At 36.6% G+C, this 27,193-nt stretch overlaps 1 protein-coding gene across 1 annotated transcript in view; it reads left to right on the top strand.

Moving 5' to 3' along the window:
* The window catches only part of UNC80 (unc-80 homolog, NALCN channel complex subunit), a 58,675-nt gene that overhangs the window by 25,600 nt on the left and 5,882 nt on the right, over window positions 1–27,193 (top strand). Inside the window, exons 12-26 of the mRNA XM_015831053.1 lie at window positions 1,220–1,255; window positions 1,590–1,808; window positions 4,860–5,060; window positions 8,198–8,321; window positions 10,943–11,068; window positions 12,376–12,499; window positions 13,280–13,486; window positions 13,657–13,841; window positions 14,153–14,318; window positions 14,848–15,027; window positions 15,367–15,505; window positions 17,544–17,600; window positions 22,727–22,808; window positions 23,018–23,129; window positions 25,955–26,166. Coding sequence (XP_015686539.1) covers window positions 1,220–1,255; window positions 1,590–1,808; window positions 4,860–5,060; window positions 8,198–8,321; window positions 10,943–11,068; window positions 12,376–12,499; window positions 13,280–13,486; window positions 13,657–13,841; window positions 14,153–14,318; window positions 14,848–15,027; window positions 15,367–15,505; window positions 17,544–17,600; window positions 22,727–22,808; window positions 23,018–23,129; window positions 25,955–26,166 — 2,170 coding nt within the window. The remainder of the gene's footprint in view (window positions 1–1,219; window positions 1,256–1,589; window positions 1,809–4,859; window positions 5,061–8,197; window positions 8,322–10,942; window positions 11,069–12,375; window positions 12,500–13,279; window positions 13,487–13,656; window positions 13,842–14,152; window positions 14,319–14,847; window positions 15,028–15,366; window positions 15,506–17,543; window positions 17,601–22,726; window positions 22,809–23,017; window positions 23,130–25,954; window positions 26,167–27,193) is intronic.

Raw genomic sequence — 27,193 nt, 5'->3', positions numbered from 1 at the left:
CTGGGTGGTTCCGTCTCCCTGCGGCGAGGGGGAGCGGTCCGGAAGTCCATCCTCAGGAGTGCATGATCTGACCATGACAAGGGCTCTATGACTATCTCCCCCATTTCCAGATCATTTTGCCACTGGCCAGAGACAAAAATCAGATCCAGTGTGTGACCTCCTATGTGAGTGGGTGCATGAACTAATTGGGTCAAGTCCAATTGACCTTGTGATCTGGCAATACCAAACTTTGGGTCATCCACCCGGGTCTGTCCTAGCATGTCAATAGTTGCACATAGAGTTGTTCTCCATTGAGAGGAGGTTGTTTGATCTTGTAGAATATGGGGGGAAATTCTTTTTTATTATTATATCACAAGCTTTTGCTCTAAGCTGAAATAGATGATGGAACTGCACAGGAAGGAATATGTGAAAATTCTCTCCTCCATTCGGCCTACTGAAAATTGGAAAATATATGGAAATTTTCATTAGTTTAATCAATATATCATAACTGGATAACACTCATGAACTACATTACTTTTTTGAATTACAGTGGTTGAAATGCCACTGCTAGACTTTATTCTTTATGATTTTGTCTAGACTTTTAATAATTTTTGCCTACCCTGGTAGCTAATGAAAATTTATGCATATGAGACAATCAATTTAATAATGTTTATATAGTAATCTTAAATGTAGCACCTGAAGGAAAGCCCTCACACCTTTGCTTCTGCTAAAAAATTACTTATTCCAAGTATGTGTGCTTCAGTGATATGCTACTGTTTGTATAGAAATGTTTCCCCATCAGAAAGCAAAGCTCTTTTCTTCTGGTGAACAGATTGAGATACTGTTTTCCTCTGTGCTTGCTAGACATGTCCATGTCCAGCTAGTCATTGGCAAATATAATACTACATAGAGCTATGTGTGTGTATTAAGTCCAAAATATGTGGGCCTAAACAGAGTTATTGCTATCTCAAAGAAATGTGCAAAACAGCCATCTAGCATGTGGTTGGTGCATTGGATTTCATGCACATACAGCACCACATCCAAATATGACTCTTGGGCAAGACGAAGTTGCTTCATATACAAAAAAGGTGTTAGTATGAGAGTGGACATGAAGAGGAAAGCACCCCCTCATTCCTCCATTGGTACTGCATGTATTATGTGTATTTGATCTAGACCAAAGTGTACCCCGCCTTATGGTTTTTGAATTCCTCTGTCCTTGTTTTTGTCTTCTATATTCTAGGTACCCAGAGCAAGGAGCCAAACTGCATTTTATCAGGTACTGGAATATTGCCGCCGGCTTCTTTCCTTAGAATTTGTAATACATTCCTTTAATACAATCGTCCTACTCTCTGCCCCAAACTGAGCTTTATTTTGAATGATTTTATACCAGAGATTCCATACCAGGAGAAAACAGCCAAAAGTCCCTTAAGTAACAGCTTCTGCCTTCTCTGGCTGCTTCTTTTATAGGAGAAATATCAAGCAATGATTTCCCTGCAAAAGTAAAGATACACTCCATCAGCAGGCAGGTTTCATGACAATGATTTCACATATCAGCCCATTCTTGTCTCTTGATTTCCATATTCTGCATTTTCCCTGTTTGTTATATTCAGAGAAAATCTTCATTTGCTAGAGGAAGGCCAAGGCATCCAGCGGGAGGAGCTGGATGAACGTATTGCTAGAGAAGAGTTTCGACGACCGCGTGAGTCCCTATTGAATATATGCACTGAGTTCTACAAACACTGTGGCCCCCGACTGAAGATTTTACAGAACCTGGCTGGAGAGCCCAGGGTGACTTCTTTAGAGCTGCTGGATGTTAAGTCTCATATGAGGTATTATTTTTGAATGTCCGTAAATATTCGACTGTCCATTAGCAATAAGTGTGTATGACAAATATGCACTATAATATACAAAACAGAACTTTAAGTTTCTTTTAATTGTAAGTAGAATAGGATTTTTTTCTTTTCCAAATTATTTCCAGGCAATATCATAAAAAGAGAAAGGGAAATCTGATCTAAACACTTCAAATACTGTAGATACCAAGAAATACAGTAAAATCACAACAGTGGAAAAACTGTTCTGGTGCAAACACCTGCAGTGTCATCCATTAGTTGAAATTTATAATTACAAATCTTGTCACTTCTGTGTGTAAAACTCAGCTAAGTATATTTTCAGGAAATAATTCAGCATGTATTTTTTGTAATTGCAGCGTCAGCCTGGTTGGCGTTTATATTTATGATTTTTCTTATCCTTGAAGACAGATTGTTGGAAGGTTGTTAGGAACATATAATCTGCCACTATGAGATATAGATAATATATTTTTGCAGAAATATATTTAGATATAGAGATGTTTGTTGAAAAAAATAAATAAAGTCAATATGGTTTTCATTTCTGCTGTGTTGATCCTTTCCTTTTCTTTCATAGTTGTAGAAAATAAGTTCCATCAGTCTTGATTCTACCTTCTGGGAAAACTGAGGCTTCTTACCAGTTTCAGAACTCTTTTGCTGATTAAAAATAAAGGGGGTTATTTCTTTCCTTGATTCCATCCATCTTCAGGTTATGCATCTTTAGTCAGCCCTACCTCTGAGTGGAGCTTTCAGTAGCAGTGAACTCTGCATCAGATGAATCTTATTTACAGCATCCCTTAAAAAGCCAGGAGGCCAGGAGACCAACAAGAGCTTAGGTGACTACTCTCTTGTTTGTAAGAAACCTTCAGGCACACAATCCTGCCCTCCTCCAGGTAGACCTTAATTTTACAGAGCTGAGAAATCAAAGAACAGGAATATTTCTGGTGGCAGTGCATCCAGGGATCCAAATACATGGAACATCCAGCTTCTCCCATCCACCATTTTGCAGCATGGGTCTGCCATTCTTTCTGTAAAAGAATAAGAGCTGACCTTGGGGAAGGAAGAAATGAGCTTTTAAGGGAAGACTTGGAGAAGAGATGAGATAGTCCAGAGATTAAAGGAAGTATGAGAAACTCAATGTAACTCTACCTACTTTTGTTTGGTATAAAATGTGACAGAGAGAATCTCTAGCGGGTTTTCAAGATTTTCTTATTATAGCCTACAACAATCAAGTAGCATCCTAAAAGGTCTGTGGTGTTTATTTCTTGACCTGGCCTAAGTTTTCGATTTACTCCTATCTCCATGGAAAAATGAGAACCTCCTCCCTCTCTTTTAGACCAGAGGGGGCAGTCCCAAATGTATTTTTTCAATCTGCTAAGAAAACTCCTGTCCAACAATACAGACAAGAAGGGACCAAACATATTTTGAAAATAAAGAGAAGTGACTATTGCTAGGCCTGAAATTTAGGTTCTTCCCCATTGCTTCTCTTCGTCCTCTTCTTCCTTCTACTCTTGATTCCAGCCAGAGGAATAAGATTAGCAAATTGTGCCATGACCAGAAGAGCAAAAAAATACGAGGATAAAGAGAAAGCCAAAACTTATTCCTTATAGTAATAATGTCCATAGGGAATCTCTCTCTACAGTTGCCACTGCCTCTTCGTATTCCAAAGAGAGACATTGCCTCTGTCTTCCCAAAAAGGGGAAATGAAGATCCTGGGAAAAGGCTGTCATTGATACTTCGGAAGATTGTACTGTAGAGTAGTTATAATGCATATGCATTTCTATTATTAGAATAAGCTTTCTTGAATTGGATAATAGTAGAATATTGCAAGATATATGCTCTGATTAAAATTAACTTCGTGATTCCTTCAGTTTTCCTAAGGGGCAAAAATTCTTCTGTTTTATTAACAGATTAGTGGATAACATTGATTTTGTCTTCTAATACTCAATATATCAGAAATGTCTGAAAATTAGACAAATAGATTTAATTATGTTTAAGATAATACTAAATCACATATATATCATTAAACAATGCAATATAATAAAGCTACGTAAATAGGGATCAATACAACTGCAACACATTAACACTCTTCTTTAAAACTTGGTGCCATTGCACTGCTCTAGTATTTTTCCCCTCCTTTAAATAATAATTTTATACAGTATTGCATGCAATATGTAAAGCTAAGAAATGAATACAGGTAGTCTTCAACTTCTAACCATTCACTTAATGACTGTTTGAACTTATTTGAACTTACAACAGCACTGGAAAAAAAAGTAATTTATTACCATTTTTCACACTTACGACCATTGCAGCATCCCTCGTGGTCACAAGATCAAAATTTGGATGCTTGGCAACCACATGTGTTTATGACAGTTGCACTATCCCAGGGTCATGTGATCACCTTCTGACAAGCAAAGTAAATGGAGAAGCCAGTTTCATTTCAGTGTTACTAACTTAACAACTACAGTGATTCACTTAACAACTGTGGCAAAAAAGGTCATACGGCAAAACTTATTTAACAACTATCTTGCTTAGCAACAGAAATGTTGGGCTCATTTGTGGTTGTAAGTGGAGGACTATCTATAATATAATATGGTTCCTCTGCCTAATAAATCTACCATGTAACAAAATTATTAAGAATGCAGTATGGATATAAGAAATAGCATTATTTACTTAATATGTATTATGTACATATATGCATGATTCATTTAAATAGTTTTACAATTCAGAAAAATACTAAATACAGAAAAATATTTAATAATGTTAAATATTTAATGCCAGACTTCCTTAGCCCATTGTGTCCTCCTGATATGTTGGATATCAAATTCCTATAGTATTTTGCTATCATAGCCTTTAGGTTGCCACATGTCCAGAGTGCATCAGAATGAAAAGGCTGCATCAGATAGTGTGATGAGCAGTTATCTTTTTTGGACTATGTAGCATTTTATTTAATGAAAGTGAGTTTTCCATTAAACAATCTCAAAAGAGCTCCTGTGACAAAATCCAGATTTTCCTCTTAATGAGCAATGGTTTTAGATTGGCAGAGATTGCACATTCCCTTTTGAAGCTGGCACCTTATGATACCCAGACAATGGAGAGCCGAGGGCTCCGACGGTACATCATGGAAATGCTGCCCATCACTGACTGGACTGCTGAAGCAGTGAGGCCTGCCCTTATCCTCATCTTGAAAAGACTGGATCGTATGTTCAATAAAATTCACAAGATGCCTACTTTGAGGTAAGTGTGTTTGTCAGAAAACTATGGGATCTGTTTCTGAATTTGCAAGCCATGAAGAAAGGGTACTATTATTATTATTATTACTATTATTATTACTATTATTATTATTATTATTATTATTATTGTTCACTACACTGAATTCTTACAGTAGATAATTAAAAATATATTCTTCTATTGACATATAGTCCTATGATCATAATAGAAAAACATGGTAGCAGAAATGCACCTTTTGTGAAGAGTCACAAGAATCTAATGTAGATTTTTTTTGCTTCGGTAAATTTTAAAATTATATCAAATGATCCACTGTGATTTTAATTAAAATATATATATACAATAAGTTGTCTCACATCATGAAACCTTTTTTATAAAGACATATGTGTGTACAGATGACAGCTAGGAAACTGTTGTTTATAATAATGTTCCCTGCAGTCTACTTCTATCTCCATGAAACAAGCTTTAAATGAATAATTTTGCTTCCAAAATAATTCTTAAAGGTGTTATGGATAGATGTTTTTATACCATACTGCTCAATTGAGGCCCATATCCATGAGGAGCACAATCAGTAGCCTTCCTTGTAGTTAATTATGTGATCCAAATTCCTAACATGTTTGAGCTATAATAGCTTACTTTCACCTCAGATTCTGCAAAAACACTGGCAAGTTCTTTAGACAGTTCCTACAAAAATATATAGCAGATATATGCTAGAATGACAAACAATTTGGAACAGGTCCCAAAGGTGCTTTTTCAAGAGGCAACTGTACTTTCTTGTTTTTCTTTGAAGATGTTTCGCTTCTCATCCAAGAAGCTTCTTCAGCTCTGATGCAGAGCTCTGATGCAGAGCTGAAGAAGCTTCTTGGATGAGAAGCGAAACATCTTCAAAGAAAAACAAGAAAGTCCAGTTGCCTTTTGAAAAAGCACCTTTGGGACAACCATGACCTGGGTGACTGAGAACCTCCATAGACAACTTGGAACAGGCTATGTAAAATTTAAGGTAGCCTTTGAAATTTGTTTGATGAGATTGAACTAGGCCTATGGAAATGTGCATCACTATATACTTTTTAGACTTTAATGGCTTAGAATCCTGTTTGATGCTCTCTAGGTTTCTTAATTAATTACTGCTTGTAAGCAAATATGAAGAGAATGCATTCTTTGATCTTTATATATTAAGTAAAATAAATAACCTTCTTTTTTCTCATTTTATTTCCTGAAAACCTTTTCATAGGTCAAAATAAACTGTCAACCGAAATAGTTGTATATTCTTGCTTGCTGTCTATCTAATTCTAAATCAGTTTTCCAACCTTTGGAAATTTTAAAATTGTTCATTTCCTCTCTACTTTTAGAAAGTGCTGTCTCATTAGCAGGACAAACTTAATTTATAATTGCCAATTCAGCAAATCTGCTCACTGTAATGATTTTTTTAACATAGGAAAAGACTGAGATATACAAATATTGGCTGGGTGCAGGTCCTGGCTTCATAAAATAGGGCTTAAAAATAAGCATCAGGGGCTGAGTCTTCCTTTTCTCCAGCCTACACAAATTTAAATATGTATGAAGTCTGAGCCCTCTGTGCTTTGGCCAGGATAATCTTGTTTGCAATTTCTTATCACTATTACTTTTCATGGTCAATTCCACATTAATGTTTCTATGAAAGATCCTTGGAGAATGTTAGATTTGTCTGTATTTCCAAGTCTATTAGCAAAACTTTGGCTTTTCCCTATGATCAGCTTGATCTCAGAATAGTAGTTACATGAATGAATTCTGGAAGAAATAAATAGATTTTTGGTACTTCAAATTTCCTGACTTCTTTTTAAGCATTGATATGAGAAGGAATTCAACTATTGGTGAATAGGGCTAGAATTGCAATATAAAAGCAAGTGTAATTATGTTTTCTCTTCATATCACTGGATATGAAACAGCAATATTATCTTGACATTTACCAAATGGAGGGATATTAATTTCTTTGTAGAATATCACAAATACCACATTGATCTCTAAAATTTAAGAATGTTTCCAGAAATGTCCTATGGAGTTTACCACATTATCATCCCTGAAGAAAAGTATTTTGCACCACAATTATACAGTATTCTCAGTCTACTTTCCACTCTAAAATTACCCTGTAGGGTGAATGCATTTTATGATTTTAATCCAGTTATATTCCCATACTCTTGTCTAATCTAGCCTATTGACTATCTGTACCCAACATGTGTACAAGTAGCAAAGAATTTGCTGAATTTTAAGGTAAATATTTCAAAAGTCCGTAGGATATTTGTTATCTTTCTCTGGATAGGCAAAATTCATCATTATTTTTTTCCAAAGAGAAAAGAATTTAGATCTGTGTTTCAGAAATTTAATAGAGATAAAGCGCTTAAGAACTGGACCAATGATTGTAAGTTCATTTTCATATACTGCTTCTCTGCAAATTCTCTGCTAATGTTTAAAGGGGTTGAATTTGATAAAGCAGAAATAAATCATGGATCATTCAGCCAAGGTGTCTGTCAGCATTTAATGAAGAACCCGTTGTTTTCTCTTGGGTGACCTAAAGAGATGGAGGTGAAAGATCAGCTATACAACCGCATGCAACCACTGAACCCAGGGGTCTTTGGTAGCATGCAAGTAATTTAAACAAAACATAAAGAATGCCCTTCTATGGTCAAATGAAGAAGTCTGTTCTGAGTCTCAAAAAGCTTTATTTAGCAAATACTGGAGTTCAATTATTTATTATAAAAGTGATATTGTTGAGAGAATAAACCTGTACACCTAGAATCGAATTTCTCAGAATATTCAGAGCTTTTTTCAGTACAGAAGGGCTGATTGTAAATACCTATCTCCTAGACATTAAGAATTTGCTTCATTTGCAAGGTTTTATCTTTATAAAAGTAAGGAATATGATATGCCCATGCTCATTTTTTCCTCACTCATTTATGTTTTGTTGGTTAATTGAGCATTTTACAGGGTCGCTTTTTTCTACAATGTTTTTTATTCCACTGTCCTTCTGAATAACAGGTAAAATGATCACACTGAGATACAGGTTATTGCCATCTGAGATGTCCTTTATCTTGAACTTTCCTTGGTGTTCCTATCTCTCAGTCATGTTTTTGTGGGCTAATCATCTAATGCCACCTACTGTTGTGTTCTAGGAGACAGGTTGAATGGGAGCCTGCCAGCAATTTGATTGAAGGGGTTTGTTTGACACTTCAGAGGCAGCCAATCATATCCTTCCTGCCTCATCTTAGGTCACTGATCAATGTCTGTGTCAATCTGGTGAGTAAATAAAATGGCAGTCTCCTGCACATTTGCCAAGCTCCCTTCTACAATACAAATTCCCTGTTCAGCACTTTTAGAAAGAACTTCCTTGAATAACACTAGACATAATGAAATACATTTTCAAAGTGGTGCATGGGGAGAGAATGAAAAGGAAACCCATAGTCCAATGACTGGTTTTGGCTACTTTCCACGCACCACTCTGAAAATCTACTTCTGCATGTTGCGCTGAGAGTTGAGGGCTGCAAGTTGGAGAGTGGGGTGGTGGATACTGCACACACCTGCATACACCTGGCAGAGGAGTTGGAAAGAAGTGTGGGACCCTGGAGACATTATTCAGCCTCACCTTGTAAAAATAATGCCAAAGGACATTGACTATTAACTCAACAAATTACTAGAATAAATTTGTTTTGCTATTCGTAACTTTCATAGTTTAAAGAAAGTTTGGGGTGTCTTTTTATGATGTTCAGATCCTTCTGATTCTTTAACGTGGATGTTTCTAGATTGCATTAAGGAACATCAGTTTGACTTGGTGTGCCCTTGACATGCATAAAACTGCTATAATTATAGCTGACTTGAAAGACAATTCAACAATAGATAAATTCTTCATAGGTGTGATACTTCTTCAATTTAAAAAAATGAAAGAAGCTAAAATACTTACTGTGACAGTAAATGTCATTTAAGTAGGAACTCAAGTAAATGGATAAAAATATAGAGTTTTTATACGGTTAAAATGAAAACTAATAAACTGGGATAATTTTCTATATATAGCACTGGTTTAAGTTTGTTGGCATTTTCAGTGATCTTTTGAAAAGATATTGATTACAACCTGGAGGATTGTAGAATGTAGGAAATTCAGGAAACTCAGCAGAAGTCAGACAAACAGTAAAAACGTTGAACTATACTGACTTTTGGTCTGATACACCAGGAGCTTTAATATCAGCTTTATTAATTTTCATCAGCTAAAGGACCATAGTGGGATTTGTGGCACATATCAAGAACAAAATTCAAGAACTGAATGTCTCAAGATCCAAGTTGGGGAATCTTAGGGATGAAATGATGTGTTAAAAGGTGGAAGGATTGTTTCCCATTTTGAGCCTTAATTAATCCAAGTTTCTAAATAAATCAGTTCAGTTTTTCCAATGCCACCCATTTTGGGGTCTACAAAAGAAGATGTTGATAAGGCACATATCTTGGAGTCCTACTCTAAATAGCTTGAGAGTTATCACAAGATGCCTGTCTGCTGGAATAAGATTCCCTCTGAAATATGATTGCCCATATCCCTGCTAGTGATTGAAGCCCCCTTTTAGGTTGTGTGGGTTTGTTATTTCTCCTGCCCACCTGACTATCTTTTATTCCTTTGTTCTTGTTTGTTCTTGTATTGTTTTATTTATTCTTATATTGTTACTTGTTATTCTTTGCCCAGAATTGTTAGGCAGTTGGGTGGTATACAAACCTAATAAATAATAATTAAAAAAGAAAATTAGTGGATATCCACTCCTTCAAAATGGAAGAATACTATTTTCTTTTCTAAGATCTTCCTTTGTAAGATCTAGTTACTGAAATACAAACAAAACTGATGGAAAACAGACTGGAAGAAATGAGTACTTCAATATTCCACCAAACAATATTAATAACTATTAATCCAGCATTTAAAACTTATCAGAACAAGATCTTTGTGCTAGCTGAGGTCTTGGATGGGGAGGTGTCAAAAAGTGCCCAGGATCTTGTAGTTGTGCCAAAATGATGCCCATGATCATGTAACTGAAGTCCTGACCATTTTTATCTGTCATATGCATATGATTCATGTAAAAAAGAATCAGAAACCTTTCCCCTTCCCTGTTCTAGCCAAAAATGTAAGAAATCTATAACAAATTATGTAATTTGCCATTACCAAATTCCTGAAAAAACCCATACACTTCCACTAAGCAGGTAGGTCTCAATATAAGTTTCAATTGTTTTGAGTAGCCATTGCAGCATTTGATAGTAGAGTATGTATTTTTGTTTTTGTTTTGAGAGGCCCTTTGTCATAGCCTGAAACTATCCTTGGCATAAATTCTATGTTAAAGTTTTATGTACAGTACATACATTGAAATCCTCCCTCTATCCCCATGCAAGTTTAATTCTTATACAAAAGAAGAATCTGAACATTATATGAACAATCATACAAGGGAATCTGAATATTGTATTAAACCCAATCTGGATCAGACTCAGGACATTACCCTGACATAAGGAGATAATAACTAGTACATCGTGATTTCAAGTACATGTTTCCATTGAGTACAGTAACTACATGGCATACCCTCCAACCCCATCTATTCTACCAGTACAGTGCTGGTTATTCAGGCTAGTACTGGGTACATTCTTAACTGTGCTGATTTTCCTTGTGCCTTCCATCCAGTCCTTCTGCTAACCCTGTAGTAGCACCTTTTCCTTCCCATCCATCTCCTACTAGAACCACTTCATTCCCTTCTTGACCCCAGCTACCGCAAGGCATGTGGAGGGCTCTGAGCATCCCAGTCTTGCGCTATCTGAAGTGTGTACCTCATTAACATTGGAGGGTATGGCATGGATGGAATTGAAATCGTTGGTCAAGGTGATGTGCTGTGTTTATATTGCAGGTGATGGGAGTAGTAGGACCTTCCAGTGTGGCCGATGGATTACCCCTTCTTCATCTCAGCCCTTATCTCTCGCCACCTCTACCCTTCAGCACAGCTGTTGTCCGGCTTGTAGCATTGCAGATTCAGGTGTGACTGCCTTGCCTGTTAGACAGGCTTTGCTTCTTATGTGGTTGAGACACCAGTCCACTGGTGCTCTTTCGTTTTCTGCGAAAGCTGGGCAAAAACTGTGAGGCAAAGTTCATACTTCCCCATACTTATGCTGAAGTTTCGTAATTCAGCATTTAGCAACTCTCCAAGTCTTTGGTAGGTGTCAATTTAGCATAATTCCATTGAGTCACATTGGAATTGTGCAGATTGAAGCCAACCAAAGACCTGACATGAGCGACAACTATATTTCCTGACAATGTAGACTAGCATTATTTATTTTTGCTTCTTAGTTGAAGAATAAGAGCTACAAAAGTGCTGAAGCAATAAATATTTTGTAGGTTGTAAACTTGAAAGGCTAAAGCTAATTTCATGGAAATGCTTTACATAAATCTGAAGATCAGGTATTTTTACATTCTGCCCTCTGAAGTATTCTATATAATTTCAAGTTTGCATACCCATTTATTAATTCTAGAAGATATTGCTTATCAGTTAACTATCCCAGATTTCCAGAAGTTAATTGTCAACTTTTCTTTCTTTCTCTTTTTCTCTCTTTTTCTCTCTTCCCCCCTCTTTTATCCTTTCAATTATTTAAATATTAATTATTTCTATCAGATAGATGAAGATAATCTGAGACTTATATCTGTTAATGGTTTTTAAAATTGTTCATTATCATGTATACTCTTTTAATAACTTAAACTCTGTGGAGTAACTTGGGATGCTACACTGCACTGCTCCTACTTTGGAAAATGCAAATTTTGTGCTTTGTTTGGGGGTAGGGGTTAGTTCTCCATTGATGCTAAAATAAGGTGAGAAGGAAGAAGATATGACATTTTTTTTCCAGATGTAGGTTTTCTGCTCCGGTTCCCTATCTGTCCAATCTTTGGCATTTGGCAGAATCAGGATCAAAACAAAATGATAGGTATGGTCTTTCAAATGTACATTTTCAGAGAGATGTAGTGAAATCTTAAAAATGACTAAAATGCTTTCCCTTGCATTTTTTTCTAGATTTTTTAAAATTTCAGAACGTTTGGTTTGAGTTAGCATAGGTAATTATCAGTACAGTATACTATCTGCATCATTTTGCACTAAAACAAATAGGTCAATGAGCCCCAAATCTTGAAAGTTTAATCAATTGATTATGTTGAAGCTAAAAATCTAAGGGGGTGAACCTGTCCTGTAATGCATTGGGTGAACCAAGTACCTGTGGATCCAATTTTTTAAAATTTTGCTGTTTTAACCTACCAGTTTTAATTAATATTTAATCTTTTTTTATTATCACTGCACAGGCTTTAAAAGAAGATTTTCCCTTAAGCCATGTGATCTCCCCATTCACCAATCAGGAGAGAAGGGAAGGAATGCTTTTAAATCTACTGATTCCATTTGTGCTCACAGTAGGATCAGGAAGCAAAGGTCTGATTAACAGAAAGAATATTTTGTTTTCCCCTCCTGCCTGCCTCTCTGAAACAGCAATTTTGTGCATTGTTATATACCTTTATGTTTCTTTTGGCACAAGCGTTCTTTCTGGTGTTTTGTCTGGACTTGGATGAGAACATTAGTGTGTTGTAGTGTCCTTCTCTCATTTCAGCTGTGTTTTCTGAATTAAATCTTTGACAGAGGAACTCCCCTTTTTGAAATCAGGACAATGACAGAGCAGGCCGGACAAAGCAAACATTCACTTATATGTGAGAAAAAAATGGAGACAAACAAGAAAAACACACATCTTCTATATAAGCTCCTCTTCCTGTTTAAACTCTCTTATTTAACATGACCATATCTGCAATGCATCTGATTTTGTTCCAAAGGGTTCATTCACACTAGGCTAGGCTCTGATCTGCCACCTGAGAATAATTGTGGGAGGGTACAGTTTAGTCCTTAGCTGTTCAGAGGCCTGTGTACGTCTGTTTGGTTAGAAGCCCAAAGAGAATATGGTGAAGTCTAGAATGAGCCTCAATTCTTAAAAAACCAAAACCAAATATAATATAGTGTAGGAATACCAAGTAAGAGCATGATTCCTTTGTCTTGTCTTGTTGTGTTTGTTCTTGAATAACTTTGTCTTTTGCTTACAGAAGGGAAAGGTAGGGAAACCTATTGTGGTTTACAGAATGTTCATGTGTCATCATGTGTGTTTGAATCTTTTATAGGAATCAAAGCCTGATCTGCTCTTTGTCTTTTCCTTTTGATATCATGCAGACAGCCCTTGGCTGGAGCAGCCTGAAGTTCTCCTGCTGCTCCAGACAGTCATTAACATTTTACTGCCACCTCGCATTATTAGCACTTCACGTAGTAAAAACTTCATGCTGGAGAGCTCCCCTGCTCACTGCTCCACACCAGGAGATGCAGGAAAGGACCTGCGTAAGGAAGGACTAGCTGAATCCACTAGTCAAGCAGCCTACTTGGGTGAGTGAGACTTTCTATTTGGCAGTGAATTTTGAGATCAAACTGATAGGATGACAATGTTTTCCTCCCAAAAATAGTCTATTCCAAATCTTGAATGTGCAAGCATGCATGGGTTGTTATCACTATACTGTTCTTTAATTTTTTTGGACTTATTTGTCTCATTTTTTTAGCTTTGAAGGTGATCCTTGTTTGTTTTGAGCGGCAGCTTGGTAGCCAATGGTATTGGCTGAGTCTGCAAGTCAAAGAAATGGCTTTGCGAAAAGTTGGAGGGCTGGCCCTATGGGATTTCCTGGATTTTATTGTACGCACTCGAATTCCTATTTTTGTACTTCTTCGCCCCTTTATTCAATGCAAGGTAATTCACTATTGATATTAGTCAGAATTTCTTTCTGAAGTGACATTGCAAACAGGATTTATTATTGTTCCGATAGGGACAAGACATGTCTTTGTGATAAGGTGCTTTTGCAAGTAGGAGCAATACCCCTCAAATTCAGAAATTCAGTTTCAAAAGTATTGATTTGGAAATTAATATGCCTGATTCACTCTGGGTTTGTAAAAGACAGGCCTCGTGATAATGGCTGAGAATAGTTGTTGTTCTGTATGTGCATTAATAGCAAGTAAAATTTCCCAGTCTTCATGGCTGTCCGCTGCCATTGTCATCCTCAGTTGCTAGCCCAGCCAGCTGAGAATCACGAGGAAATGACTGCCCGACAACACATTGCTGACCAGCTGGAGCGGCGCTTCATCCCCCGCCCTCTCTGTAAGAGCTCTCTCATTGCAGAATTCAATAATGAACTGAAGATCCTTAAGGAGGCTGTGCATAGTGGATCAGGTGAGGACCCTGGTGGAAAAGGGAGGCTGAAAATGAGGAAACAGGAAAGGTTTGATCAAAAAAGAACATCAGTGCCAGCATCACACCAAACCCCAACTGTTTTTTCTCCTCATCAAACTCATATTATAGAATGACAAATCTGAATTTGGATAAAGAATGTAAGAATCCTCGTTCAAAATTATAAGCAGTTGTAAACTTGAATTGTGATGGTGATTGAAAGGTTATTTACTAAAAATTAAAGTTTAATTTAGGACACTGGGAGAAAAACATTGTGTGATGGTTACCAGTGGTTATAATTTCTGATGAGGCATTCTTAAGGATGGTGAGATGTACCTTGCTATTTCATAGGAGCATGAAATTAAACTAAGTACATTTCAAAAGAAAGCTGCTCCTTTCCTTACCCCCAGTGTTCATCCTTCACACTCTTCAACTGATGGCTCAGAATCATATGCCTCTCCTTTTGCTTTGGTAACATTATTCTTTGCCATTAGCATAATTATCATTCCCTCATCCCCAATTCATGTTTTAGCTTACCAAGGGAAGACCTCCATTAGCACTGTGGGAACCTCCACCTCTGCTTATCGGCTGAGCCTTGCCACTATGTCCCGCTCCAATACTGGCACTGGAACCGTTTGGGAACAGGATAGTGAGCCTTCTCAGCAAGCCTCCCAGGATACTTTAAGCAGGACAGATGAAGAAGATGAGGAAAGTAAGTATTCACCAACCTAGACATGGTATGTATGTATGTATGTATGTATGTATGTATGTATGTATGTATGCATGTATGTATGTATGTATGTATGTATGTATGTATTTATTTATTTATTTATTTATTTATTTATTTGCGTAGTTGCCCATCTCACTCCAACCGACTCTGATACAGGTAGTCCTCAACTTGCTAAATAAATGGCAAGTTATAAGAGAGGTGGAGAGTCCCTCTTGAGTCTTGGCAGCCATGACAGGCCTGGCATTGCTAGCCAAAGAAACACCTATAGAAGAAGTTATCATCCCAACAGGCCTTTCATTCTTCCCTCTGAATTCCTTTCAGATGACTCAGTGAGCATGCCCAGTGTGGTAAGTGAACAGGAAGCATACCTTATGGGTACCATTGGGAGGAGGCGATTCTCCAGCCATCTCTCCACCATATCTGCACCTCAGCCTGAAGTGGGCATGTTACCCAGTCAAAGGTAACAAAATGGACTATTTTTCATTTCCTGATATTTTTCACAAGAACAGAAATTACAAAGGTGTAATATAGCTTGTAAGTCAGAAATGTTGGGGTGAAGACCAGGCAAAATAAAGCAGGTCCAGTCCTGGCTTTTTACAAGTATTTGCAAAAGAAATATATTTAATTATCATTCTTATTATAAACATTCAGGCTTTCTTAGGTACTTCTCACCAGCTGCAAAAAAGAGGTGTATTAGTTAATATTGCTTTTCATGACTTATCAGGTTCAAAAGCCTAGTGCTGAAATGTATCTTTGTCTGAAATGTTTGCAAATGCACCATTAAAAACCAAAAGCAGACATATTTGGCTCAGAGGAGAGATCTATGGATGGCTGAACTATTTCTATAATTCCACATTGAACAAATAAATTTATTCTTGTAATAAATCTTTGAAAATAGGCAGAGGCAAACAGAATGGGAGGAATACAGGAATAGTTATACACAAACTAGTAAAGCAACAGCTTTGGATTGCAATAATTTATATTCACAATCATTTTGCAAGTATTAGAGACCCCTGTATTCCCCCTCCCCACCCCTAAACTTAACTAAGGTAACTAACTAGCATGGATTTAATCTGGTGATATATACCTAACAGTGTTTAGGTAGATTATAGTTCTGGACAGTGAAAGCACAACACAGGAGATGAAACTTTATAAGCCTAGACTACCAATTGGAAAACAAATTGGTCTGAATTCACTCTGCGGGCTCTTGTGATTGCTTTTTTCATTGCTTAAAAGCAATTTTATTAGGGTTTTAAAAATATCACAGAAGAGCCAAAGATCTTCTGTGCTTCATCTCCTTTGGAAATAGATATGGTTACTTTAATTAGTCACAGATAGCTGCTCCCTGCATTCTGGAGGCCTCTTCCATGTCAAATCTGCTAGCAGTTGTCAGTTTTTTCAAAGAGCTTTGGCTTTAATACAAAAAAAAATCACATTTATGTTGCCTTTAATATTTTTAAAAAATCAGTAATGTTCTGCTATATATTCTACTTATAATCTGAAAAAACATTTTTCCTGAACATATTTGGGGGGGGGGAATCAATAGAATTACAAGTATTTAACAAAGTATTTTTGATTCCCAACAACTGAGAAGTGAAATAGATAAGGTTTGAACATTTTTCTTGTAAGGAGAAACTACTTTAGCTGTAATGTGCTATCATATTACAAACCAGAAAAAAAAGATAGCACTTCACTTTTGGGCATAACATTCCCAAATGCTATATGAATAGTGCTATGAAATAGTGCTATGAAATCTTGTTTAGATAGCTGGATGGCTCGAAGATCCCTTCATCACAAGAGAGCGTAGACCTGTCTGCTGCTGAGGATATTTTAATTATCTTTCCAAATATACAGTTGGGAGATCAGAGGACTGGAGGTTCTTCTAAGCCCTAGGGTTGGATAAGTGTCATACTCCATATATCCTCTCCAAATAAGTCTTTTTGGCATCTCCCGCCTCAGTAGTTCAGTTCAGTGGCTGGGAAGTAAAGGAAATTGGGAAGCTCAAATCAGTGATGGGATTCAAATATGTGAACAACCGGTTCTCTGTGTGGATGCTGCTTCCGGAAATCCATTCAGGGCCTGGGCAATAAAAAATTAGCTACCAGTTCTGCCGAAGTGGTACGAACTGGCTGAATTCCACCACTGGCTCAAATGCCTGTCTACTGTTTATGCCTATGAAAACAAAGATGGTTTTAATATTGTGAACTGTATTTTTCACTGAGACTAGAGGGAAGTTAGCCTCTAAATTTATTATATAAATGTGGAGATTCATTGCTTCACATCTTCTCTATGCAGGAAGCTCTTTAGACTATAGGAAAATTCATCTTTCAGTTTTTTTAGTTGCTTCTCTTCAGGGAATTAGTGTTGAGGCCAATTTGCTCTCCTTTATTTTCTCTACTATCCTTCTGATACTTATTTTCTTTGAACACAGAGACAATTGCATGCTTTAAAAACATATTTTCTTCCTTAAATGCTTCACCTCCTTGCCCATCCTGCAGTGAACCCAATGTCCTCGATGACTCCCAGGGCCTGGCCGCTGAGGGCAGCCTCTCTAGGTACCGTGTTTACCCTACTGTGTGTCAGTGTCTGTGCTGGGAACAAATTTGCTCCCTATCTTCACTGTCTTTCTTCCATCCCAATTCTCTTTTCCTCCATTTCAGTTTCTTGTTCTTCACTGATGGTTAGGCCTGCAAGACAAAAGTTTAGCAACCTGAGTAAGCTGTGAGCTCTGGCTCCATCAAACTTTATTGGCAAAATAGAATTCAAAAAGCAGTGTGGAGCAAAGCTGCCAAACCATCTAGATTACCTGTTGGAGTAATTCTCTTCTTCTCTCATTCCCATTGTATTTTTAACCATAGGAATATATGAAACATTTATCACCCATTACTAACAAATATATTTCAGGAACATGCTGGAGGCTTTTAAAAATAAAAGCTCCTTCTATTTGTTCATACTATTAACTACTATGTTAATCTTTTATAAGCATTAGGTTAGTGTCCATATAGATCAGAGGTCTTCAAACTTGGTCCTTTTATGACTTGTGGACTTCAACTCCCAGAATTCTTCAGCCAGGCACGCTGGCTAAGGAATTCTGGGAGTTGAAGTCCACAAGTCATAAAAGGGCCAAGTTTGAAGACCCCTGATATAGATTAATCATAAAGATATGGCTTGCAGAGTTAGCAGCTTGTGCTTATAAGAATTACATTAGCAATTTTTGTAAATGGCTTGTTTATAATGCTCTTTATATTACAGGTAGTCCTCAACCCACTACCAGTTCCAACAGTCCTATCTTGAGGTTACTTAGAACCCAAATTCAAAGTTCCAACGGTTGGCCAGCCACAGACACATGACTGAGCTTCAGGCATTTGGCAACATGGCTCATTTACAGCCATTTCCAGGGTCCCATGGTCACATGACCACAAGTTAGGACAATTATATTGAAAACTGCCATTTATTTCCAGTTTTCAACAAAACCACATCCACAACAAACCATTGTTTTGCTTAATGACCACAGTGTTTGCTTAACTGCAGTGTTCACTTATTGACTGTCATGACCATGATGGGCAGTTTCCATTACAGTTGTAAATTGAGGACTACCTGTATGAAAGTGGATTGATTATATGGATTTTACTTTCACCTTCTAAAGAAGACAACTATTTATTCTCAAGAAAGTGAAGAAAAAAACTCCCAAGAAGAACCTTATTTTCAGCTCTTTTTTTGCCTGTAACTAGTTATAAATGCTTCTGGCTACTAAAGGGAGATGGTAGAAATAAACGGATGTAATTGGTTAGTCTAATATCCTAGTTGTGATTACAGCTTCAAGCATTAATCAAACCTTAACCCATTTCGCTAATGAAATAAAAGAACACGCTTTCTTGAAATCTGATATCTGGCAATGTTTTCTTTGAAAATAAAATATCCTCTTTGTGCAAGAAGTAAAATAAACACAATGCCTTTAAAGTTTATTACTTTTAAGATATAATGGGATGACTGCCCGTTTAACACTCAGCTCGGTCATTTGAATCATTGTTACTGTTCTGCCTCTCAACTGACTCACTATAGCTAGGAAGACTCCTATTTTTCCCCAGGTGTCTGTGCCTCATAGAAAACCATCATAGAAAACTATATCGGTTGTGCGAAGACTGCTTCCCTTTTTAACACTTGATCAGTCAGGCAATATTAAGTGGGATTATTGGGAATTGCCTCTTTTTTATTTTGTCATTGTTTTTAGATATTAAAAACAGGAGATTATGTATCACTGGGTGTGTCACATTGATCATTCTCATAATTCACAAAAAAATGTGTGTTTATGTTAATTTTCCCCAGTCACATGAATCAATCTTATTGGTCAGGATGTGAAAACATATGTGGGAGAGAAGAATACACTTTTGTGTACAGAAAGTAGGAATTTAAAACATGAATCAAACATCCTGATGTGTCTGTAAGCATTAAATAAGGAAATGAAATAAAATAAACTTATCTGAAGCCCCATTGATTTCAGTAGCATAACTTTCTGGACAGATATATAGGGTGATCCAGAAATAATAGGGCTGTCAAAATTTGGGATACACACACACACACACACACACACACACACACACACACACACTCTTATGGAACAAGGGGCTCAACTACCACTCTAACCCAAGACCTGGAGAACAACCAGGTTTTTAAAGGTGGAGCAGTACAGATCCCCAGGGGGATCTACAGGACAGAAGCCATCACACCTCTCTCTTTCACTAACTCTATAATTGTTTCATCATAAATAAGCACATCAATCTTGCATTGCAATTTAGAGTCATTGTTTTTTATGCATGCATAGACTTAACCACATATTCAAAACAGACCTTTTATAAAGCAAATAAGCATCAATAATCATTCTAACTTTTTTCTCTTCAAATGGCTCAATCACTTTTTCTGTATTCTCTTGTTCCTATCCATTTATTTCAATTAACTATAATTTGGAGGGCATTCATTCAAATTGTTGCACATTTTCTCTAAATTTATCCCTGGTTCTTCCATTATCACCATTCAACTGAGCACAGTACATAACCACCGATAATCTATGGATTCATATTTTAATAACTATAATAACCTAGATGACACCAAGTTGTACTTTCTGATACAATATTTTAGCCTTTCCTCTTTTCTTTTCCTAAACCTACACCTACCTTCATTTTGTAGCATATAATCTTCAACCCTCTCTACAAGATCAGAATACCTTTATTCAGATCTACTACATTTTTCCTGTTTCCCTCAAATTTCACAGATCAGTTTGGCTTTTTCTGGTTTCATTTTTGATTTATGCTCTTATTACATTCTAAGTCATAGTCTTGCATATGGCATAATAATCAGCAGATGGTTTCAGAGATACTTATCACCACCATCCACCTTGATTTTGGTCAAACAAGATTCTCATGTAACACTTTTTAATGTTTAGACTATCAAAAATAGCACTGACAATTCATATTGCCATTTCAAATTAGCTCATAATACAGTTCATAATGATGACAGTGATAGCTGATCTATATTTTTCAAATATTAGTTCCATTACAGTTGCTTTTAGAAATAGAGAAATAAAATTTGTGTAGAATAGTGGATAATAGTCTGAATTTGCAGTTGTACTGCAGGGGCCATTTCATTAAATGAAATGAGTAAAACATCATAGGGAGATCTTATGGTCCACAGTGCTTTGAAGACTTTTATTTTTAGCTGAGTAATAAGTGAAAACATCTGTACATCTTGCTTGCAATCAGGTAAAACAAAAGATAGCTCTGTGAAATGCATAAAGACAATGGCCTTGAAAGTCAGAAGAATCTGCTATCAAGTCAATGATCAAATAAAAAAAATCTGACCCAGGCCAAGAAAGTAATTTGGGATAACACTTCAGACTCAAACAGCCCTCCCCACCCCCAATTCTCATGAAAGTAAAAGAGGGAGGACAGGCAGTATTCAGTCTTGCAAGATTGGTGGTAGCCATAATAGGTATACCAGACTAAGAAACAGACACCTTGCAGATCTAAGCTGCCTTTATTACTGCTTTATTATTTTTATTATAATAGCTATAGTATCGTAATTCTGCAGCTTTGGTCAGGTATCTAATATCTTTACAATTTTTCCATGCAGTATTACTACTGTGCATTTTAATCATAGATATTATTTTCAATTAGCATAGGTATTTTTAGTTGGCTACTACTAAAGAATTTTAAAATCTTGGAAAAATTTGTATCAGTTTGGATCAGTTTGTATGTTCTGATACACATTTGTCTGTCATAATAGTCTTTTTTTCAAGTTTTCATATTGCTATTTTGTAAGTTGAAGAAATATGGCCCATCTGATTAATTTTGCTCTAAGACTACCTGTCACATCCAGCTCAGATTTCTCTTAGGCTTGATTAACACTTATTAATTAGTGTTCACCTTGAGAGGATGCCTATCTTAAAGCAAGGGGAAATAGATTTAGAACTCCTCATCTGCCCTTGACTAACCATGGAAGGTTTATGGAACAGATATTGCAAAATGGTGACATTTTATATTTATATTTTACACCAGTCAATCTCTCTCAGCCCACTCACATGACATTGGCTGAGACATAAGGTATCATTCTCCGCATTCATACTTCTATTGCTTATTGAACTTATACATTACAAATAGGGTGAGATAGTTTATGAGTAACTAAAGAGGCCAAAAGCATAAAATTAATGAATGCCATCACATGAATTTGTTGTGAAGAATATTAAATTGTATATAGGCTTACTAATGGCATATGTAAAGCTTGAATGAAATGCATTTAGCCACTAAAAAGCAGTCTTCTGGTTTACAATTACAATAGGAATTGGTTCCATTAAAATGCTGGCAAGAAAGCAAATAGATTAAGGGATTTAGTTTTTAATATACAGAAAGTTTAAAAATAATTGCTGCAGTAAGATATGCCTGCCTACTTTATTACGAAAGTATGCAGATTCCTTTGATAATTTGTTAAATCCATTTTTTAAAGAATCCATATATGCCAATTGCTTTTTGCGTCTAATTTGTGTTGGTATTGATTGTGAAAGCTCTATATAATTTAGGACCTAACTGCTTTGATTCCTTCACAAAGTTTAAAAGTGGGATATAAATAGGTTGATAAATAAATAAATCCCAATTACTTTTCCTGAGGTGTGCTTATTTAATGCTAACTTGAAACTGCAAGTATATGTTCAGTGTGGTAACTTTTTCCATAAGTCCTGTGCCAATGCTGTGAGTTAAACCTTTGTCAATTGTGTTCATCATTCATTTTAATCTGTATTGAACTCCAATTATTCAAAACTATGACATCTATCAAAACTAATTGCAAAGAAAAATGTTTTGATTTAATATTTAACATTTGTATACTGTGTAAAGCTAAGGCTTTAAAATGGCATCCTCATTATTATCCTCCCTTGATTTGTTATGTCAAGGGAGGATAATAACATTGTGGAATGGAAGGCATTATTCCTTGACTAAAAATAGACTAAAGAATGATAGGATCCTCAGTGCCATTACTCTTTCTATACAACCTAAATAAATAGTCTCTCATAACCTTCAAAGATGGTACTGTATCTTTGAAGTGACTGTGTCATTGCTGTTTAACAACATTTGCAAAGAAATTCTCTAGTCTGTGTTATTCTGTGGTCATGCTCATATTCTTGACACTTACACAGGGTAGCGAGTGTGCAGAGTGAACCTGGACACCACAATCTTCTTGTTCAGCAACCATTAGGCAGGAAAAGAGGTCTAAGACAGGTGAGTTCAGAACTGTTGATTGGATGAATGTAACTTGTTAAGGGAATTTGTTAAGAGTTTTTACCTTGAGGAATCTCGTGGACCTTTCTGAAACAAGAATGATTTCTGATTTAGGGCATGATATGAACAGATGGGAGGAAAATACTGATCTGAGTATTTGCAAATCTTGGAATTTCCTTATCTAATTCAATTGCATCCACACTTTCTAGCTAAGGAGGCCTCTTTTATCACGCCAGAAAACCCAAACTGAACCTCACAGCCGTCACGCAGCACGACTTTCAACAACACGTAGAAGCATACAGCCCAAAACAAAACCAACGGGTGAGGAAACATTTATAGTATTCTAAGTTTTAAAAAATTACTGGTTTCTACATATATTAGTGTATCAATCAATCAATTAATTAATGGCTATGCAATATCTTTGTTAGCATGATTCTAATACTGATGATTTCAGCAAAACAAGAACATCATTGATATCAAAAATCATAAATTCATTATATCACAAAAATACTTTACACTAGAAAGGAAAATCTTCTCTGTTTTGAGTTAACATATAGCAAAATTCAGAGCACTTTATTTATTCATGAAGAGCCAGTAGTTTCCCCACATCCATATTAAGCCTCTAGGTCTAGGATAGGGGTAGGCAACCTTGGCTCTTTTATGACTTGTGGACTTCAACTCCCAGAATTCCTGAGTCAGCATGGCTGGTTCAGGAATTCTGGGTACTGAAGTCCACAAGTCATAAAAGAGCCAAGATTGCCTACCTCTGGTCTAGGAGAACTAATTTTCTACAACAAAGGGCTGATCTGCACAAGCTTGACCCAACAAAAGAATAGGCTATTGAGAGTATCTCAAAGCAGAAACATGTACTTTTGTACTCTTCTTGCACCCAGTCCAACAGGGAGGCAACGTCTGCTTGGTTTTTTTTCTGCTCCGAGTCAAAAGTATCTTTCTGACTTATGTCACTTCAAATGATGCTATCAGGTTCACCTTCTGGGCCTTTTTTTTCTTTTTTTCTTTACAAAGTCACTGATGGAACACTGAAACCATGAACCTATCCTTGTTTCCAAGTTGTTTTAAACAAGTGACATTAACAAGAATTCTGTCACTTTCCTCTTCTACTTGAGTGACAGAAAAATGGGTAAAACTGTAGTGTTTTCTTTTTTTTTCCCTTTAATTTTTCCAAAATAGGTAAAGAAATAGAAGAATCCACCAACAACAGCTATGGTAACTATTATCTAAATAGACTACTAGGCAATTACTAGGCCTAAATGGAGTAAGAGGATGAAATCTGAGAAGGGATTTCTGAAGTTGGCAACATTTCTAGCTGGCTCATGCACAGGAGACAAGCAGCTTCAAGGCTGCAGTGCAGAAATGCCCAAAGATCTCAGATGTGATTTATATATCTCACCCTCCCATCATTTTTGCAAATGAAATCTTTCTCTATATGAATTGTAAATTTCCCAGCATTCCCGGCTTCAGCTAGTGTTCTGCAGCCTTTACACATCAGAAGAGCTCAGATTCCACTAGTGGCCAGCACAATATTTACTGGAAATTTTTTGAGGATTTTGAGGGTATTTATTTACATATTTTAGAGTTCATGTTGCTTTTCGTCATAATACTTGGATTTTATAAATCACCATACAAAAATAAATGGCTTATAGGAAACTAGTGATGTATTTTATTTGGATGAAAAACATAATGCAGTTATTTTTTTGTTGTGGCTATTTTGACTGGTAGATACTCCAGGGCAGGATGCACCCCTATTATCCAGTTCTATAAAAGAAAGAGCAATCCCTTATTGGCTGGCAGCATTTTGTGAAAGCTGTAAACTCAAAATGTATAGACATACAAATGCTAAGAGTATTTTAATGTTCAAATAGAACAGCAGTATGGAAGATAATCTGGAAAATTAAATTTGCTTACAGTGTGTTGTGGAGGATTGCATGGCAGAAAAGTTGGCAGCCTGAATCTTCTGTTATTTTATCTGCAAGTATGGTGCCCACTGGAATATGATTTTAAGGATGGTCTATTAAATGGGAGAACTTCTCTTAGACATTAGTCCTGCAGGACCTCTTGTCCTTAATCTTTCTTTTGAACTTTTACCTTTTCCTAATGGCCTGTCTGTAGCCTTACTGTTGCTATTTCTCCTCCACTCTTCTTTTAAATCTGATTTGGCTGTAGCCCATGTAACTCCTTGGGCCCTGTCAGCCCTCTCAATTTTTTTAAAAAAGCAATATGATGAAATGAAAATGTCTGTGTCATAAAACAAGGGAGATACAATGACAATCAAAAAATGTAATGCAGTAACAAAACATCAGTTTCAGCTTTTTTTCAAGCATCTCTTTGCTCCCTGCTCTCTTTTTCACAATCTTCTTGTTATTCTTCATTGCTGTTACTAGTTTTCCACAGTTACATCTTATCAGAGCATTTTTATTTTATTTGGTTTCAATTTTATCTCACTGGAAATTCACAGAATCATCATCTCTGCTGGCCACAGCTTCTCCTTTCTGAGAATATTCTTTTGATATTTTTTAAAAAAGGGAAAAATTCCAAAAGATTTGTTAAAAATGAAGATGGACAAAAAAACCTGACAGGTGCCAAGCGGATTATTCCTGGTTATTTGTTTCTTTGAGTATATTTCTGTTTATAATTTCTGCTCATGCTCTCTCTCTGTGTGTGTATTTTAAATAACTTATGTTCCTACAATAGATTGCATTCCAGCCATAAATATTTCCCCAATGGTTTTAAATATATACATAGCCATGCATAAATAGAAAACATAGAGCAGCAGCAGATAGTAGCAGTGCTATATGTACTTCTGTACCCTGGCCTTCTAGACCACTGAGTTCAAGCAATTGTAAAGGGAAGACACTTGTGGCTGTGAACAGGGGTGGTCCTTAAAGTTCTGTGAAGTCCCCAAGGTCCAAAATATGCCAACCTCTGTTCTAAATGTACATATCAGTTTCAAGGAAGTTCCTGGTATCACGGAAGTTTCAATTGGGAAGGGAGGTTTGATGTAAATTTATTTAGGCAGTAGTTTCAGGAGCTCCCTTTTAAGATTAGCAACTATTTTTGTTAATATAATGACACATATTCAGATTTTTTTTTATCCTTATGTATTTATTGCTGCTTATTACTTGCAGTGGATCAAAAACGATCTGTCACCTTCACTGAAGCTCAATCAGAGGCATCATCTTCAAAATCTGATCCTACACCTATTGCAGCCCAGCAGCAACAATGCAGCAAAAGGAACAGCCCTGCAGAAGGTAGCAAGCAAGCAACCAATAAATCTGTTGTGAAGTCATCACCTACCATTATTGTGGCAGATCTCCATAGTCAAATCTCTTCTCACCAGGTAATTTAATAAAGCAGAAAAATATGCTTGCTATTTTCAATGGAATATGCCCACTAATGGTTGCACCTACAGTTAGTGTTATTCTTTGGGTGTTAGCCTTTGGTTTCTCATATTAAGGATAGTGTATCTTTTTAATCTCTTATTCCAGCTGTAGATAACTTGATACTATCTGGAGTTCTATCTTATGGTTCCCACAATTCCATTGCTTTATGGAGACTCATAAGAATTGAATTGTAATCTGAAACTCTGGTAGCACTTTAGAATTTCTATTCCACAAATAACTGGATGTGTAGCCTTATTTGTTAGTTGGGACAAATTGGGAGAGCTGCTGTTGTACTGGTCTCCCTTCTGTTCAGTGGTAGCAGTTACTCAGCTTCATTTCTGGATCAACAGTGGATTTCACCAGGCTTATGGTGGGGGAAATTTTAACATGTTTTTATTGGGGATGGGATCAGAGATGGTCTGGAAGTTCATAGCCACCACAACAACCTGATATTCCAGGGCCAACACACGCAGGTGGCTATATGCTAAATCTAGTTTCTGGCTCAAGACAGATGTAATGTGAGCTGAGGTTTGGAGACATTGCAATCTGTCTCCTGTCATGGTCAGATCACTCTGTGCTGTGTCCAGGGTTACTAACTCTGCAGGGAGGATGTGTTTGCTCAATTGGTCCATCAAATAGGATAGCTATTCTTGGCTTCCAGAGGCACTTGCAATGTTGCTTGGGCTGTGATGAGAGTTCTACAGACATACAATTTGCTTGCTAGACTAGGAAAAAACAACAGTTTTGGACAGAATTGAGCAACCTTTTCTAGTTCAGAATGCAGAGGAGTTCTAGGAGATGAAGTAAACTAGGAAATGCCTAGAGCAGAGTGAATCAGGCTGAAAATGTACAAGAACTCATATTCTAGCCCAGTGCTTCCCAAACCTGGCTAAATTATCCCAAATTGGGTAAAAGTGTCTTTTTCTTTGAGTAACAGAACAAATGATGCTGGAAAGTATAGAAAGTAAATCTCATTTTACTAAT

This window comes from Protobothrops mucrosquamatus, unplaced genomic scaffold, assembly GCF_001527695.2.
Source record: "Protobothrops mucrosquamatus isolate PMUCROS unplaced genomic scaffold, P.Mucros_1.0 scaffold_253, whole genome shotgun sequence".
Lineage (NCBI taxonomy): Eukaryota > Metazoa > Chordata > Lepidosauria > Squamata > Viperidae > Protobothrops > Protobothrops mucrosquamatus.
Note: the sequence above shows the minus strand (reverse complement) of the source record. Positions and strands in the feature narration are given on the sequence as shown.